We start from the raw sequence: 16973 nt of genomic DNA, 5'->3' as shown, positions 1-16973 counted from the left end.
AGCACGTTTTCCCCGAGGACAGAAAGACGAGAACCTCTTCCGGCTGCGAAACATGGCAGCGTCCTTTGGAAGGACTCTATTTGGGGCGGGACCATATGGCATTTCCGCCGGGTGCCGCTGTTCTGCTAACCCCAGACGCGGGCTCCGGGATGGGGTCAGCCGGCCTGGCGCGGCTGCATGGGCTCTTTGCCGCCTACAAGCCCCCGGGGCTAAAATGGAAGCATCTGCGGGATACGGTGGAGCTGCAGCTTTTGAAAGGTGAGTGCATCGAGCCAGTCTTAACGATCCCATTCTCATTTCCCTCGGAGTCTATTTCCGCTTCTGATCTTTGCGGGTAAAGTCTGTCATGTGACCTAGTCGCCTGAGCGGCTGCCTTTTCCTAATCGTCTGTCGTATGCACTCTGTTGTTCCTCTCTTTCCCCGGTGTTTAGATGGGTAAACAGACTCTATTTTTAGTTGTCATAAGTAGTAGAGTCAGTATTTGACTCCAATCCTTGTTCCTAATTGCTACTGTTCTCTGCACCCGTGGACTTTCAACTGTCTTATCTCCGTGTTTTTCTGTCCCGCCCACCCCTGGGTGTTCACACGGGATTGATGAGATGCTATTTACATGTGTGTGCTCAGGTCTCAATGCTGGGAAGCCTCCTGCTCCTGAACAGCGTGTTCGCTTCCTGCTGGGTCCGGTGGAAGGCAGTGAAGAGAAGGAGCTGACCCTCACAGCCACCACTGTGCCCTCCCTCATCGACCATCCTCTGGGTAAAGCACATTTAGGAAGGGGCCTGGGTGTCACTTCCCAGGAAATCCCTGCTCAGAATCAGTGTCCTAGCCAGTGCTCAGACTCTTACTGTCCCGAACCAGTGTAGGGTGGCAGTGGGGATGAAGTATTTGACCAGGGATTGGCAAAGTTTCCTAGAAAGGGCCAGATAGTCAATATTTTAGGCTTTGCAGGTTCACCTCTGCCATTGTAGTGCAGAAGTAGCTATAGACAGTATGTAAAGCAGCGAGCCTGAGTGTATTCCAAATAAAACTTTACTTATGGACACGGACATTTTTTTTTAATTAAGTTTTTTGTTTTGTTTTGTTTTGTTTTTTTGCTTTTTAGGGCTGCACCTGCACCATCTGGAAGCTCCCAGACTAGGGGGTGAATTGGAGCTTCAGCTGCCCGCCTATGCCATAGCCCCAGCAATGCCAGATCTGAGCTGTGTCTGTGATCTACATCACAGCTTACAGCAACTCTGGATCCCTTAATCCACTGAGCGGGGTCAGTGGATGCTAGTCAGGTTTGTCACCATTGAGCCACAGGGGGACTCCTTTCTTGGTTTTTTGTTTGTTTGTTTGTTTGTTTTGAATAATTGAAAAATGTAAAAACCAGTTTAAATGGTAGGTCATGAAAACCCCAGGATTGGGAATGTGACCTGTGGACTGTAGCTTGCTGGCCCCTTTGTTATTCTGGGACTCCAGGTAGGAATCGAGGCCCTCAGGTAGAACTCCTGTGCAGGGCGTTTTGGGCTCCTGTGAAAGAGTGACATTTTAGTCAACATAGCTGCCCAACAGTAGAACTAGTTCTGAAAATGAACCCCCGCCTCCACTAGGTGTGATTCAGGCATGCATTGGGAAGGCTAAGGAACTTGACCAGGGACCTCTAGGACCCTTGGACAGAAATACAGTCACTCCACAGTATAATAACAATAAGAAGTATGATGGGTCGAGGACTTACTTTGTATTATACTGTGTTAAGCTTTTCCCAACTACTGCCTTACTGAATCCTATGAGATGGGGTCTAGTCCCGTTGCACAAATGAGAAAACTGAGGCTCCATGGGAATTTTTTGCTTGTTTGTTTGTTTGTTTTGGCCATGCCCCAGGCATGTGGAAGTTCCCAGGGCAGGGGTCAAACCTGCACCACAGCTGTGACTGGAGCCACAGCAGTGACAACACCAGATCCTTAACCCACTGAGCCATGAGGGAACTCTGGGCTCTGTGTTGACATTATGTCATGTACCCTGGATTTGGTAGGCTCCTTTTTTTTTTTTCCCTTTGCTTTTTAGGGCTGCACTTGCAGCATATGGACGTTCCCAGGCTAGGGGTCTAATTGGAGCTATAGCTGCCGGCCTACACCTCAGCCATAGCAACAGGATCCCAGCTGCATCTGCAGCCTACACTACAGCCCACAGCAACGCCTGATCCTTAACCCACTGAGTGAGGCCAGGGACCAAACCCGCAACCTCATGGCTCCTAGTCAGATTCGTTTCTGCTTCGACACAACGAGAACTCCCTTGGTAGCTTGGTAGGCTCTTAAGCACCCCTTCTTCTCACTTCCTTTTTTTTTTTTTTGCTTTTTTTAGGGCCACACTCACAGGATGTGGAGGTTCCCACGCTAGGGGTCTAATCAGAGCCACAGCTGCCGGCCTATGCCACAGCCACAGCAACACAGGATCTGTGCCGTGTCTGCCACCTACACCACAGCTCTCCGCTGTGCCAGATCCTTGACCCACTGAGCAAGGCCAGGGATTGAACCTGCCCAGTTGGATTTGTTTCCACTGCGCCACGACCGGGAACTCCTTCTTACTTCAGCTTGATCTACCAAAGTATAAAACCTTGTAGCTCTTTCCTGCATTCATTCTTTTTTTTTTCTTACAGCTTTATTGAGATAAAATTGATACCAAAAAAGTATTATGTACTTAACATAATCATATGATCGGTGGCCGTTCATTCTTTCAACAGTTATTTCCCAAGCCGTCAGTGAATTCTGGGTCAGGGAATCAGAACTGTGAATACATAGACCCAGGCCCTGCCCAAAGGGGCTCACAGCCTCCATTATCTCCTTGGGATGGTGGCCAGGCCCCCTTCCTGCAGGAGCTGGGTGGGGAACCCCACAGTCTTGATTCGGGTGTCTTACTCAGTCCACTCAGAGCCTCTCACTGGGGGGAGTGGCGAAAGCAGAGAGTAATAGGCCTCTTGGGTTGCCTTTTTCTGGGCCCAGGAAACTGAGGAAACGGCTTGGGGCTCCAGATTCCATGGGGGGGAAGTCCGAAAGTTCAACCTGACCCTGGTTTGGGCTCTATGAGGCTACACGCTAGGAGTGAGGTGCCACGTAGCCCAGACCCATCCTGGAGGCTGGACTTGCTGAGCAAGAGGATCCTGTTTGTTTTCCTTCCAGTACGTGGACCAGCATTCACCAGCCTGAAGGTTGGCGTGGGACACCGACTGGATGCCCAGGCGTCTGGGGTGCTGGGTAGGTGGTGTGCTGAGCCTGGGGTGCAGTGATAGAGGCTTGGGAGAGGGATCGGGGAGCCACCAGGAGCCCAGCCCTCTTGTAACCTGACAGCCATCTCCCACCACTGTCTTCTGGTTCCTGCCAAGTCTGATCCTCTGGGGAGGTGGCTGTTGGAAAGGGGGAAGTCGTAATCGCCCAGTTTATCAACTGATTCCTGTCTGTGACATGTGCTTCGGAACCCTTAGTGCACCTGTCTTGCCCTAACTATTTGGTAGATGCTGTGTGATACGAAGAAAGTAAGGCTCCAGGAGCTTAGGTCACTCATCCTAGGTCACGTGGCTAGTGAATGTCCCTGGTCCAGAGAGGGGAAAAATCGCTTGTGCGGGGAAGCCAGGCATGTGACTCTGTGCCACTGGCCAGGGTCTGGAGGACGCTAGAGCTGGGCACAAAGCCCGGAGACATGTGCCATCTGTGTCCCCAGGGTCAGGCAGTGGCCACGTCCCCCATGCAACAGTCACAGCAACTGGCCTTACTTCCTGGGACACGCCAGGGGCCATGACCTCCTGCCCCCTCGCCCAGCCCTCCCTGTCCAGGAGTGAATGGAGGGTCATTCTTTCCTTTTGCCAGAAGGAGAAACAGAGCTGGAGAGGCAGGGAGTGGCCACGATGGCCCTGTTTTTTGGGCCCTTCATTTGTGCTGACTGCTTCCCACGCATTCTCTCAATCAGCACAGAACCCACAGGCATCAGAGTGTTTTTATCCCATTTTACTGCCGGGGGAGTCTGAGACCCAGGGAGGTTAAAGGACATGCTTAGAGCTACCCCAGGTTTGGGTGTAGGTCTGTGTGGCTGGGCCCGTGGCTGCTTACTTTTCAGTGAATCCAGGCCCCCCAGGGAGCTTGCTGAGGATCCTAGGCCTCCCCCATGGTCAGAGTCAGTAAATACAGGCGGGACCTGGAAATCTGCATTTTCACGTTTCCGCAGAGGCGCTCCCTCGTCCCCTGTAGAAGCGGCTCTCCTTGCCCCTCGCTGTGTTGGAAGTGGAAAGTGTTCTCCTGGAGTGGGTGGGGGCTGGAGGTCCCAGGGGAGCAGGAAGGGGGAGCCAGATGTGCAGACTGGGTGCCTTGCAGTGCTCGGCGTGGGACACGGACGCAGGCTCCTCACAGACATGTACAACGCCCACCTCACCAAGGTACGGGGGCTGGGGACGGTCTGCTTATCCCTCGGCCCTTTCCCTGGGGTCACTGGTAGGATTCTGACGCTGAGAGGAGTCCTTGGGGGACAGCCAGGCCATCTGCGAGCATTTTTTGTGGTTGTGTGCTGGGGGACCTAACAGTAACATAATGACAGGTGGCACGATCGCACACTGGCTGCTCTGTGCCAAGTGCTCGATGTGGACTCCTCTGTGGACACCTTACGGTGTCCCCATAAAATAGGCTCTGTTTTCAGCCCATTTTACAGATGAGAAAGTTGAGGCCTAGAAAATGTCACTTGCTCAGGGACACACAGCCTTTAAGCGGCAGAGCTGGGATTTTAACCTGGATCTGCCTGACACCAGCACCCGACTGCATTCTCTGCCTGAGACTGAGAAGTAGACACCACTGTTTTGGCTTCTGGGGGCTTGCGTCTGTGCTGGGCCGTGGGTCTGGCGTCACGAGCCTGTGCGGAGATGCCACATGAGCTGGCCCGTGTTTTCAGTGCTTAAGAGCACAAATTCTGGAGCCAGGTGGCTTTGCTTCAAGAACCCAGCTTTCGAAGTTCCTGTTGTGGCGCAGCGGAAATGAATCCCACTAGGATCCATGAGGTTGCAGGTTCGATCCCTGACCTTGCTCAGTGGGTTAAGGATCTGGTGTTGCCGTGAGCTGTGGTGTAGCCTGGCAGCTGTAGCTCTGATTTGATTCCTAGCCTGGAAACCTCCATATGCCTTGGGTGCAGCCCTGGAAAAAAAAGCAAAAAAAAAAAAAGAAGAAGGAGAAACCTAGCTTGTACCGCTCTGCCAGCTGTGTGTCCTTGGGTGGTTACGTAACATCTCTGTGTTTCCATTTCCTCATCTTTGAAATGAGAAGGATCGTAGTTCCTCCTTAGTGATTGCAGGGAACGCTCTTAGCACAGCTACTGGCACATAGTGGATGCTCAGTAGATGTCACTTGTCCTTCTCTCTGCCATTGTCATTGTCGTTACCGTTAGCTGCACAGAACAGATCTGGAGGAGAGAGAGAAGCTGGCAGCATCCTGGGAGGCGGGATAAGTTGTCAGGCTGGGTGGAAGCGGAGAGGCATGGAGGCCCGTGCTGGTCACAGGGTGGCTCTCGGCCCCCTTGGCAGGAAAGCCCAGTGCCCTTTCCCAGGGGACAGCCAGGCAGGGGCTGAGCGCATGAGCTCCGGAGGGAAGATGGGGAGCCTCAGTCGAGCACCTCAGGGCCGCACCTCCCTCCTCAGAGGCTGACCATCCCGTGGCCTCCGTGTCTCGCAGGATTACACCGTGCGTGGCCTCCTGGGCAAGGCCACAGATGACTTCTGTGAGGATGGGCGGCTGGTGGAGAAGACGACTTTTGGTGAGAGCCGAGCGGCGGGAGTCCGGGGCGGGGGCGGGGGTGGGGGCTGCCTGTTCATCTGCTTCCTCACCCTGACCCCACCCCCACCCCCCGCCCCTGCTCAGTCACTCTCGAACACACCGAGCCTGGGCTGGCTGCTGGGGGCATGGACTCGACGTTCTGCCTTTGCAGAATGCCCTGTGCTCCCTCCCGGCTTTCTCACCCGGCTGAAATGTCACCTCCCCAAGGGAGCTTCCCTAGCCTCTAGGCTTGGAGTGGATGTGCTGTCAGAAAAGTCATCAACTGCTCATTAGAGATTATTTAATATCTGTTTCCCCACCAGAATGTCACCTATGAAAGCAGGGACTGTGTAGTTCCATTCCTGTGGGCACAGGACAGGGCACGGGACTTGGCAAGTTCAGGATTGATGGGTGGATGATGGGTGAATGGGGGATGGGTGGCTGGGTGGGTAGATGGATGGATGGACGGGTGGATGAGGGATGGGTGGGTGGGTGGATGGATGGATAGATGGGTAGGTGGGTAGTTAGGTGGTGGTTTATTCTTTATTTCTCACTTTCCTCATGTTCTAAGACATCCTAACTACCAAGCTGACACTTTTGGGAGAGAGGAGGCCAGAATTTGGAGGGGAGGAGATGTTTGTTGGTACTGAGCTAAATTTCTTGGACTTGGAGGATAGACTTGTGGTTGCCAAGGGGGAGGGGGAGGGAGTGGGGTGGATGGGAGCTTGGGGTTAATAGATGCAGACTCTTACCTTTGGGATGGACTAGCAATGAGATCCTGCTGTGTAGCACTGGGAACTATGTCTACTCACTTATGATGGAGCCTGATAATGTGAGAAAATAGAATGTGTACATGTATGTGTAACTGGGTCACCATGCTACACAGGAGGAAAAAAACTGTATTGGGGAAATAACTATTAAAAAAAACTTTCTTCAAGAAGACACATATGTCAATTATGTAATTTTTTTTTTTGTCTTTTTGCTATTTCTTTGGGCTGCTCCTGCGGCATATGGAGGTTCCCAGGCTAGGGGTTGAATCGGAGCTGTAGCCACTGGCCTACGCCAGAGTCACAGCAATGCAGGATCCGAGCCGCGTCTGCAACCTACACCACAGCTCCCGGCAACGCCGGATCGTTAACCCACTGAGCAAGGGCAGGGACCGAACCCGCAACCTCATGGTTCCTAGTCGGATTCGTTAACCACTGCGCCACGACGGGAACTCCAATTATGTAATTTAAAACTAAAACATCAAAGAAAACGAAATGCTGGGAAGGAGACCCAGGTGCAGGAGTTCCTGTCATGGTGCAGTGGAAACGAGTCTGACTAGGAACCATGAGGTTGTGGGTTCGATCCCTGGCCTCGCTCAGTGGGTTCAGGATCTGGCATTGCCGTGAGCTGTGGTGTAGGTCACAGACGCGGCTCGGATCTGGCTGCTCTGATTCGACCCCTAGCCTGGGAGCCTCCATAGGCTGCAGGTGTGGGCCTAAAAAGACAAAAGACCAAAAAAAGAGAGACTCAGGTGTAGAGTGGCAGGAGCCAAGAGGAAGAAGTGATGTGCTCCAAGAGGGGCTTCCTGGAGGAGGCAGCATTTGAGCTGAGCTATAAATGAATGGGGAGAAGGCAGCAGCCAGCACATCTCAGATCAGACAACAGCATGAATGAAACCAGACAGAAGGGATGAGAGGCCCAGGCCCTTCTGAGCTGGCCAGCCTCTAATCACCACGCTTCCTCCCAGAGCGCTGGCCTATAGAGTCAGAGGTTGGCAGCTGGCCCACGGGACCAGCCTCCCCCAGCGCTTGTGAGCATCCCTAGGCTTTGCTGCTGCCTGCCCCGCACTCACTGTGTGGGACCAGCAGGCAGAGCCACTCCCACCTCCTGCCACCTGTTTCTGCATGTGGGCCGATGGCGCCCTCTCTCCTGGGGTCCCTGGCATGAAAAGTCCTAGTCTGGGGCTCGAGGACCTGGCTTAGGTTACTGTGCAGGTCACAAGACATCTTTGAGCCTCATTTCAGAAGAACGTGTTCTTCCCCTGGAGAGGGTGAGCCCCTTGAAAATGTCCTCAAACTGTTGAGTTCTTGTGTATCTTTCAGAGAAGAGGGTCCAGAGTTTCCATAAGATTCTCCAAGGATTCTCGACTCCCTAAATGGGAACCTTGGGTCCAGAGGGGCAGGGAGTTGGCCAGTTTGTTGCTGCCCCTCCTCAGTGGGCACCTGTGGGCTGACCATCCTCTGACTTTTCCAGACCACGTGACCAGAGAGAAGCTGGACCGCATCCTGGCCCTGATCCAGGGTTCCCATCAGAAGGCCCTGGTGATGTAAGTGAGACCTGACCACACCTCCCTGAAAGGGGGCCTTCAAGGAAGTGTTGGCAGCACAGGAGATGCCCATAGGCTCCCTCTAGGCTCCATCCACCCTGGGCAGATTCCACGGATGTTGCTTTCGGAGCCCGCCAGAAAACGGACACAAGCTCCCATCCCTCTCAGCATTCAGAAGTGTTTCTTTGTGCCGGGTCTTGGGCCAGCCCCTGGGGAGACCAAGGGGAACCAGAGACCCCAGCTAGCCTCTTAGGGAGCCTCTGATGATCCGGCGGAATGGGGCGGTCAGCATGTGTCCGCGGGTTGAAGCAGGGCCTGCAGTTAGGGACTGGAGGGGACAGACCGCTGCAAAGGTGGCTAGAGGGGCAGGGAAGGTGGAACGCGAAGCAAGAGCCTCAGCAAAGGCACGAGCAGGGCAGAGCCAGGGGAGGCAGTCAGCCGAGCTCCCTCACCACACGCCGGCTGCCCACTCAGGCCCCTCCTGACCCCCAGGTACTCCAACCTCGACCTGCAGACCCAGGAGGCCTATGAGATGGCCGTGAGCGGCGTGATCCGGCCCATGAACAAGTCCCCGATGCTAATCACCGGCATCCGATGCCTCCAGTTTGCACCCCCGGAATTCCTCTTGGGTAAGTGACCCTGGGACGTTGGAGCGGTGCCCTGGGGCTCCTGGGCTTGGGGAGTCAGTGTGAAACGTCCCCTGGCAAAGGCCAGCGCATTGAGCCCTGATCTCTGCTGGCCAAGGCACCAGGGGCCGACTTCCCTCCTGGCCTGGGGCTGTACTTGGCCGATTTTATACATCACAGGCAACAAATGCTCTCCTGTTTCCTGCCAAGTCCTCCTTTGAAGCCAGACCTTAACAAGCACAGGTTATATTTGCTTTTTAAGTGGCTCTTTTCCAGAGCCACTCGTTTGTAGTGTTTCAGGTTGTTGTGGGCCATCAATGTCACTCTGCCCTCTGGGACCCCACCCAGCTCAGCACTGCCCTCCCCCCCACTTCTTTCTTCTCTGTCCATCATGATGCAGCTGTGGCACTGCTGGATCCTTTAAGCCTGGCTGGGGATTGAACCCTCACCTCTGAAGCAACCCAGGCCTCTGCAGTCAGATTCTTAACCCACTGCACCAGCTTTGTTTTCTTTCTATTTTTCTCCCCTTTTCTTGAGTGCTGACCAAGACTCTTTCGAAGCCAAGCTTCTCATAGAAATTATCTCTTAGGAGTCCCCATGGTGGCACAGCAGTAACAAACCCAACTAGTATCCATGAGGATGAGGGTTCGATCCCTGGCCTCGCTCATGGGGTTTAAGGATCTGGCGTTGCCGTGAGCTGTGACATAAGTTAAAGACTCTTCTCAGATCTGGCATTGCTATGACTGTGGTGTATAGGCTGGCAGCTGTAGCTCCCATTTGACCCCTAGCCTGGGAACTTTCACATGCTGCAGGTGCAGCCCTAAAAAGATAAAAAAAAAAAAAAAGAAAAGAAAAGAAATTTTCTCTTATCTCAGATTCCTCACAACCACTCGTTTTACAGAGGAGCAAACCAAGTCTTAGAGCAGCACTTTAAGAGCTTTAACCTGGGCTTCTTCCTTGCTTTTTAAGGCAAATCTGACTCCATAGGTATGGGTGGGGCCTGAGATTCTGAACGGTTGTCTGACAAAGTTTCAGGGCTGGCCCTGGGCCACACTTGCAAGAGGGAAGCCCTAGAGAGCTCAGGTGTCTTGCTAAGGTGATGGCACAGCCAGGAGGTCTCAGGGGGTGTGGTTCTAATCTGCGGACACCAGAGGCCGTGCCCTGACGACCGCATCTGTCTTTGTGTGTCCCGGGCAGAGGTGCAGTGCATGCATGAGACACAGAAGCAGCTGCGGAGGCTGGTGCATGAAATTGGCCTGGAGTTGAAGAGCTCCGCTGTCTGCACCCAGGTGCGGCGGACACGCGATGGCTTCTTCACCCTGGACGACGCCCTCCTGAGGACCCAGTGGGACCTACACAGCATCCAGGATGCCATCCAGGCCGCAGCGCCCCGGGTGGCAGCAGAGTTGGAGAAGAGCTTGAGGCCGGGGCTGGCTACCCAGCTGCTCCCTGGTCCAGGCCGGTCCTGGGACTCCGAGAGGCCAAGCCCCCCCTTGGGACTGGACGGCCATGTGGGGCATTGAATGGCCGGGCACTGGTGGAGCCGTGGGTATATAAAGATAAGAAGTGTTCCGCATTCGCTTGGCGACTCAGCAGTAATGAACCTGACTTGTCTCTATGAGGACACGGGTTCAATCCCTGGCCTCACTCAGTGGGTTAAGTATCCAGTGTTGCCATGAGCTGTGGTGTATGTCGCGCAGATGCAGCTTGGATCTGCCATTGCTGTGGCTGCAGTGTAGACCGGTGGCTGTGATGTAGACGGCAGCTATATCTCCATTTTGACCCCTAGCCCAGGAACTTCCATATGCTGATGGTGCGGCCCTAAAAAGACCAAAAGAGAAAAAGAAAAAGAATCGTTCATGAACCCAAACTGATGACTTTGCAGAACGGAGAGGAGGGGGAGCTTTTCTTACATGTGACGGAAAACCATGAAGCTCTAAGAGAAAAGATGAACAGGAGTTCCCATCGTGGTACAGCAGAAACGAATCCGACTAGGAACTATGAGGTTGCGGGTTCAATCCCTGGCATCACTCAGTGGGATGAGGATCTGGTGTTGCCATGAGCTGTGGTGTAGATTGCAGACGTGGCTCGAATCTGGCGTTGCTATGGCATAGGCCGGAAGCTGCAGCTCCGATTGGACCCCTAGCCTGGGAACCTCCATGTGCTACAGGTGCAGCCCTAAAAAGCAAAAAAAAAAAAAATACATATATATATATATATATATATATGGACTAATATCTATAATATATAAAGAGCTCATGTAAAATAAAAAGATGACAAGAAAATTGGTCAAATGACACAAACTGTGTGTTTATATAGAAATAAAGAAATCCAGACGGCCAGTAAATCTGAAGTGATGCTCACCTTTTCTAAGAATGAAAACGTGGAGTTTGTTTTGTGGCTCAGTGCTACCAAACCCGCCTAGTATCAATGAGGATGCGGGTTCGATCCCTGGCTTTGCTCAGTGGGTTAAGGATCTGCGCTGCCGTGAGCTGCCTGTAGGTCGCAGTGTGGCTCGGATCTGGTGTTGCTGTGACTGTGGTGTAGGCTAGCAGCTACAGTTCTGATTGGACCCCTAGCCTAGGAACCTCCATATGCCTCTGGTACGGCCCTCGGACGATGAGAAAAAAAAGAATCCGGCATTGTCACCACAGTGGCTCAAGTCACTGCTGTGGCACAGGTTTGATCCCTGGCCCAGGAACTTTTACATCCTGTGGGAGCACAGCCAAAAAAACCAAACCAAACCAAACAAAAAAGACATATTTGCCTTTCAGATTAATTACGAAAAAGATAGGAGTTCCTATTGTGGCTCAGTAGGTTAAGGACCCAGTATAGTTTCCGTGAGGATGGGGGTTCAATCCCTGGCCTCACTTGGTGTGTTAAGTATCTGGTGTTGCCACAAGCTGTGGCGTGGTTATGTGGCTCAGATCTGGTGTTGCCGTGGCTGTGGCATAGGCCTCAGCTGCAGCTGTAATCAACCTCTAGCCCAGGAACTTCCACATCCACAGGTATGGCCATAAAAAGAAACAGGAAAAGATAACACCCAGAATTGGGAAGGATCTAAGAAGATGGACTGTTGGTAGGAACATACAACTCTGTAGCCTTTTGGGAGGAATTTGGTAGTATATTTCTTTTTTTTTTTTGCTATTTCTTGGGCCGCTCCCGCGGCATATGGAGGTTCCCAGGCTAGGGGTCGAATCAGAGCTGTAGCCACCGGCCTACGCCAGAGCCACAGCAACGCGGGATCCGAGCCGCGTCTGCAACCTACACCACAGCTCCCGGCAACGCCGGATCGTTAACCCACTGAGCAAGTGCAGGGACCGAACCCGCAACCTCATGGTTCCTAGTCGGATTCGTTAACCACTGCGCCACGACGGGAACTCCCAGGAATTTGGTAGTATATTTCAACATTTAAAATACTCCTGGCTGGAGTTCCCGTTGTGGCACAGCAGAAACAAATTCCATTAGGAACCATGAGTTTGCAGGTTTGATCCCTGGCCTTACTCAGCAGTTAAGGATCTGTCGTTGCTGTGGCTGTGGCATAGGCTGGCAGCTGTAGCTCCGATTGGACCGCTAGCCTGGGAACCTCCATATGCCATGGGTGCAACCCTAAAAAGCAAAAAATAAAAAAAAATAAAATACTCCTAGCCTGTGACTCAGCAGGTACGGTGTCAGGAATCTATCTTCTAGGGTAGGTTATAGTTTTAGGTATATAGATGTTCATGGCTGCATTGTCGCAGTAATAGTAACAAACAGGAAATATGATTACCATCAGTCAGTAAGAGACTGCCTAAATAAATATGCCACACACAGGGTCAAAAGGCTCTGTTCTAGGAGTTCCCTGGTGGCTCAGTGAGTTAAGGGTCCTGTGTCGTCACTGCTGTGGCTCTGGTTACTGCTGTTGCGTTGGTTCCATCCATGGCTGGGAAACTGTTACCTGCCACAGGCCTGGCCAGGAAACAAACAAAAAAAGCCTCTGCTCTACTATCCTCAAGAAAATTATCCCCCCTCCCCAATTTTCTTTTAGCCATTGTTTTCTGCCAGTTTTATTTCTCTTGGCTTTGGACACCTTGGCCTCGTGTACTTTTTTTTTGGCCATGATTTGTCTTGTTGTTGTTTTTTTTCCTGTCTTTTTGCCTTTTCTAGGGTCGCTGCCACATATGGAGGTTCCCAGGCTAGGGGTTGAATTGGAGCTGCAGCCACCGGCCTACACCAGAGACACAGCAACACGGGATCCAAGCCGAGTCTGCAACCTACACCACAGCTCACGGCAACGCCGGATCCTTAACCCACTGAGCAAGGCCAGGGATCGAACCTGCAACGTCATGGTTCCTAGTCAGATTCGTTAACCACTGAGCCACAATGGGAACTCCATGCCATGATTTGTCTTTTAATCTCTATCCATGTGGATATTTCTCACCCAGAACACGTGGGCTAGAAGGATCCAGTTGGCCTCTGGCCAGGGCTCTGGTTTATGCCTTGAGGGGAAGCTCTGCATGTCTCTTGTCCCTGTTACTGCCCTGGGAGAGGGGGCCCAGCCACCATTGCTCCCTCCCTTCACTCCAGGGCAGCCAGCATCCTAGAGCGGTGCTGAGCTGGTGTGGCTCCGTGGGTTTCCAGCTGGGAGCTCAGCCCTCTCATCCGGAACAAGAGAATGACTTCACCCACTTCTCAGGATTGTTGTGGGGACAAAGTCACAGTCAGGTCATTGTCACAAGGGCTGGCACATAAGACCTTCTCTGTATGAACTTTCTGCTTGCTATGACTACTTTCTCCTGAATGGTGACCCAAAACGGTGGCCCCAGCTAAGGTCAGAGGCCTCTTTGTCGCCTCTTGATTCTCTGGCATAAAAATCAGTTGGGAAGAGTTCCTGTCGTGGCGCAGCGGAAATGAATCTGACTAGAAACCATGAGGTTGCAGGTTCGATCCCTGGCCTCAATCAGTGAGTTACGGATCTGGCATTGCCAAAAGCTGTGCCATAAGCTGGTGTTGCCTACACGGTCGCAGACGTGGCTCGGACACCACATTGCTGCAGCTGTGGTGTAGGCTGGCAGCTACAGCTCTGATTAGACCCCTAGCCTGGGAACCTCCATATGCCACGAGTGCGGCCCCAGAAAGACAAAAAGACAAAAAAAAAAATTCAGTTAGAAGCTGTGTCAACACTGCCTCAGCCAAGTGATCAAGATTAGCATCACCAGGAGTTCTGGTTGTGGCTCAGTGGTTAACGAATCCGACTAGGAGCCATGAGGTTGCAGGTTTGATCCCTGGCCTTGCTCATGGGTTAAGGATCCGGCGTTGCCTTGAGCGGTGGTATAGGTTGCAGATGCAGCTCAGATCCCGTGTTGCTGTGTCTCTGGTGTAGGCCGGTGGCCACAGCTCTGATTCAACCCCTAGCCTGGGAACCTCCATATGCCATGGGAGCGGCCCTAGAAAAGGCAAAAAGGACCAAAAAAAAAAAAAAAAAGATCAGCATCAACAGTGACAGGTCATGTTTTAAGTATGTACGGTCTTTTTTTGGCTGCATCCGTGACATGCAAACGTTCCCAGGCCAGGGATCAAACCCTTGCCATTGCAGTGACAACTCCAGGACCTTACCCACTAACCCACCAGGGAACTCGCACAAGTATGTACTCTTGATAGGATCAGATGGAAATGGCCATTCACCTCTAGTCTTCCTCCCAATACCCTATAAGCCCAGTCGAATCATGAGAACATCAAATAGATGCTGATCCTAGGGCCTCCGATGAAACATGTGACCAGTTGTCAAAACTGTCCAGGTCCTTAAAAGCGGTGAAGTCCGAGAAACTGCCACAGCCAAGAGGAGCCTTAAAAGGACAGGGCAACTGGGAGTTCCCTGATAGTCTAGTGGTTAGGGCTTGGTGCTTTTACTGCTGCAGCCTGGGTTCACTCCCTGGTCTGGTTCCTGAGATTTCCACATCAAGCTGCTGCATGCCTTGGCCAAAAAAGAGACATGGCAACTAAACGTAATATGGGATTCTGGAACAGAAAGAAGGGACCCTAGGTGAAAAAACAAAGGAAATGGAAATAATCTCTGGACACTGGTTAAGAAAGCATTAGTATAATTTAATTTTAAAAAGGATCAGTATTTGTTCATTAATTTTTTTTATCTTTTTGCCATTTTTAATTTTAAAAAGGATCAGTATTCATTCATTAAATTTTTTTTAAATCTTTTTGCCATTTCTAGTTTCCCACGACAGGAACTCCTTCGTTCATTAATTGTAACAAATGTATCACACGAATCTAAGATGTTAATATAATATGAGAAACCTGGTGCTATGTGGGAATTCTCTACTATTGTCTCAATTTTTCTTCGAACTTCTAAAAAGACAGTCTATTGGGGAAGAAAATGTACACCTGGAGAGATCTTTGAGAATTTGGCTTCGAGCCCCAGCTCTTGGATTCTGACTCTGTAGGTCTCAAGTGCAGCTCAGAAATCTGCCTTTTAGCGAGTCCCCAATGTATGAGATACCAGGGTTTTAAAAAGTGGCCCTCCTTGGAGTTCCCTAGGGGCTCAGATCCTGCGTTGCTGTGGTTAAGAACCTTACATTCCCGTAGTTCCCATTGTGACTCAGCAGTAACAAACCTGACTAGTATCCCTGAGGCCGAGGGTTCAATCCCTGGCCTCGCTCAGTGGGTGAAGGATCGGATGTTGCCGTGAGCTGCGGTGTAGGTTGAAGTCATGGCTCAAATCCCGAGTGGCTGTGGCTGTGGTGTAGGCCGGCAGCTACAGCTCTGATTTGACCTCAGCCTGGGAACTTCCATATGCCGCAGGTATGGCCCTAAAAAGACCAAAAAAAAAAAAAAAAAAGACCCTTTGACATTCCTAGTGTACACATGGGGACAGTTAACATCATGGTGGAATGGTTAAGATGTGACAGTCACTGTAACAAGCATTGCTCATGCACTGTCACCCTGAATCCTTGCAACGGCCCAGACTAAACATCCCAAATCTGGATAGGTTGAGTAACACCCAGCCAGTAAGCCGTTTCCTTCTGTTGTGCAAATTGTGCTGCAGGGACGGGGCAGCTTCCCCAAAGGCCTAGGTTCTGGGCGGTTTATTCAATATTTACTCAGCAAATATTCATTTAGTGTCTACTATTTGCTAGATCTTGCTGCAGGCAGCAGGGATACGTTAGTCAATGAGCCCAAATACCAAGTGGGGAAAGGGAGGTTGGCCATGTTAACTAGGGTTGCCTGAGAAAGAGGCATGTATTTTTGTTTTGGTTTGGTTTTCGGTTTTTGGTTTTGGGGTTTTTTTTTTGCCACAGGGAACTCCAAATTGTATGCTTAGCCATGGTTAACACGGCAACATAAATAAATACATAAAAATGAAAAAATTTTCTGGCTGCTCCCAAAGCACTCAGAAACTCCAGGGCCAGGGATTGAACCTGCCCCACAGCAGTGATAACGCCAGATCCCTAACCCGCCACGCCGCCAGGGAACTCCTCAAATGGTAAATTGTATGTGTATTTTTACCCCCCCCAAAAAACCCCAACAGAAAAATACATATAAGCTCCTTCGTGGCCTCGCATACCTCTCTCCAGTTACTGTATCTCTCTACCTCTTTGAAGAGCAGAACTCCTGGAAAGACTGTCTCTAGGTGCAGCTCCCAATTCTCACCAGGGCTCCCTGGAACTCCCTCTAGGCAGATGTTCACTCTCCACTGCTTTCCAGAAACCACCCTTGCCAAGGTCAGCGATGCCCTCCTCCTCTTTATTTTTTTATTTTTATTTTTTTGTCTTTTTAGGGCTGTACCCATGGCATAGGGAAGCTCCCAGGCTAGGGGTCGAATCGGAGCTACACCTCGGCCACCCAACACTGGATCCGAGTCACCTCTGTGACCTACACCACAGCTCACGGCAATACCAGATCCTGAACCCACTGAGCGAGGCCAGGGACCAAACCCTCATCCTCATGGATACTAGTCGGGTTTGTGATGGCTGAGCCACCAGGGGAACTTTAAAACCCGTGGTTGCTTCTCAGCAGCATCTGACAGAGCCGGTCGCCCCCCTTCCTGGAACCGGTCTCCTCCGCCATCCCTGGCTCCCTCTCAGCCTCTTTGCAGGAGCCCCTCTGCCCAGCTCTCCTTCCTTGGTGGCTCCAAGCTCCAGCCGGATATTTCCTAGGTCCACACCTGCTCCTTGGCGATGTCCGCTGGAAATCATACGGCTCGAATGCCACCGACCTGTCGCACTGCTGGCCCCACATGCATACTCTCCCTCTCGGGACCCGTCCAGGGGACCACAG

The 16973-nt window shown here is 51.8% G+C and overlaps 1 protein-coding gene across 2 annotated transcripts; it reads left to right on the top strand.

Annotated features, from left to right (window-relative positions):
• The first annotated feature begins 11 nt into the window (after positions 1-11).
• On the top strand, positions 12-10535 carry TRUB2 (TruB pseudouridine synthase family member 2). Of its 2 annotated transcripts, none has more exons than XM_047768550.1 (8): positions 12-258; positions 625-756; positions 3159-3233; positions 4344-4405; positions 5685-5766; positions 8007-8079; positions 8572-8708; positions 9903-10535. In XM_047768550.1, exons 1-8 carry the CDS (start codon positions 96-98, stop codon positions 10226-10228), a joined length of 1050 nt encoding a protein of 349 aa, XP_047624506.1. In that variant the 5' UTR covers positions 12-95; the 3' UTR covers positions 10229-10535. The 2 variants fall into 2 exon arrangements, with proteins under 2 accessions (XP_047624506.1, XP_047624507.1); XM_047768551.1 differs by lacking the exon at positions 12-258 and adding an exon at positions 366-435 and having other exon boundaries at positions 9903-10281.
• The last annotated feature ends 6438 nt before the right edge of the window (positions 10536-16973 follow it).

The sequence above is a fragment of the Phacochoerus africanus genome, chromosome 2, assembly GCF_016906955.1.
Source record: "Phacochoerus africanus isolate WHEZ1 chromosome 2, ROS_Pafr_v1, whole genome shotgun sequence".
In the NCBI taxonomy this organism is placed as follows: Eukaryota; Metazoa; Chordata; class Mammalia; order Artiodactyla; family Suidae; genus Phacochoerus; species Phacochoerus africanus.
This window is presented reverse-complemented; position numbering and strand designations above follow the sequence as displayed.

Coding starts and splice junctions, on each gene's coding strand:
- TRUB2 (XM_047768550.1), top strand. CDS start 96: ATGGCATTTCCGCCGGGTGCCGCTGTTCTGCTAACCCCAGACGCGGGC. Junction 5,767..8,006: donor GGTGGAGAAGACGACTTTTG/GTGAGAGCCGAG, acceptor TGACTTTTCCAG/ACCACGTGACCAGAGAGAAG. Junction 8,709..9,902: donor ACCCCCGGAATTCCTCTTGG/GTAAGTGACCCT, acceptor TGTCCCGGGCAG/AGGTGCAGTGCATGCATGAG.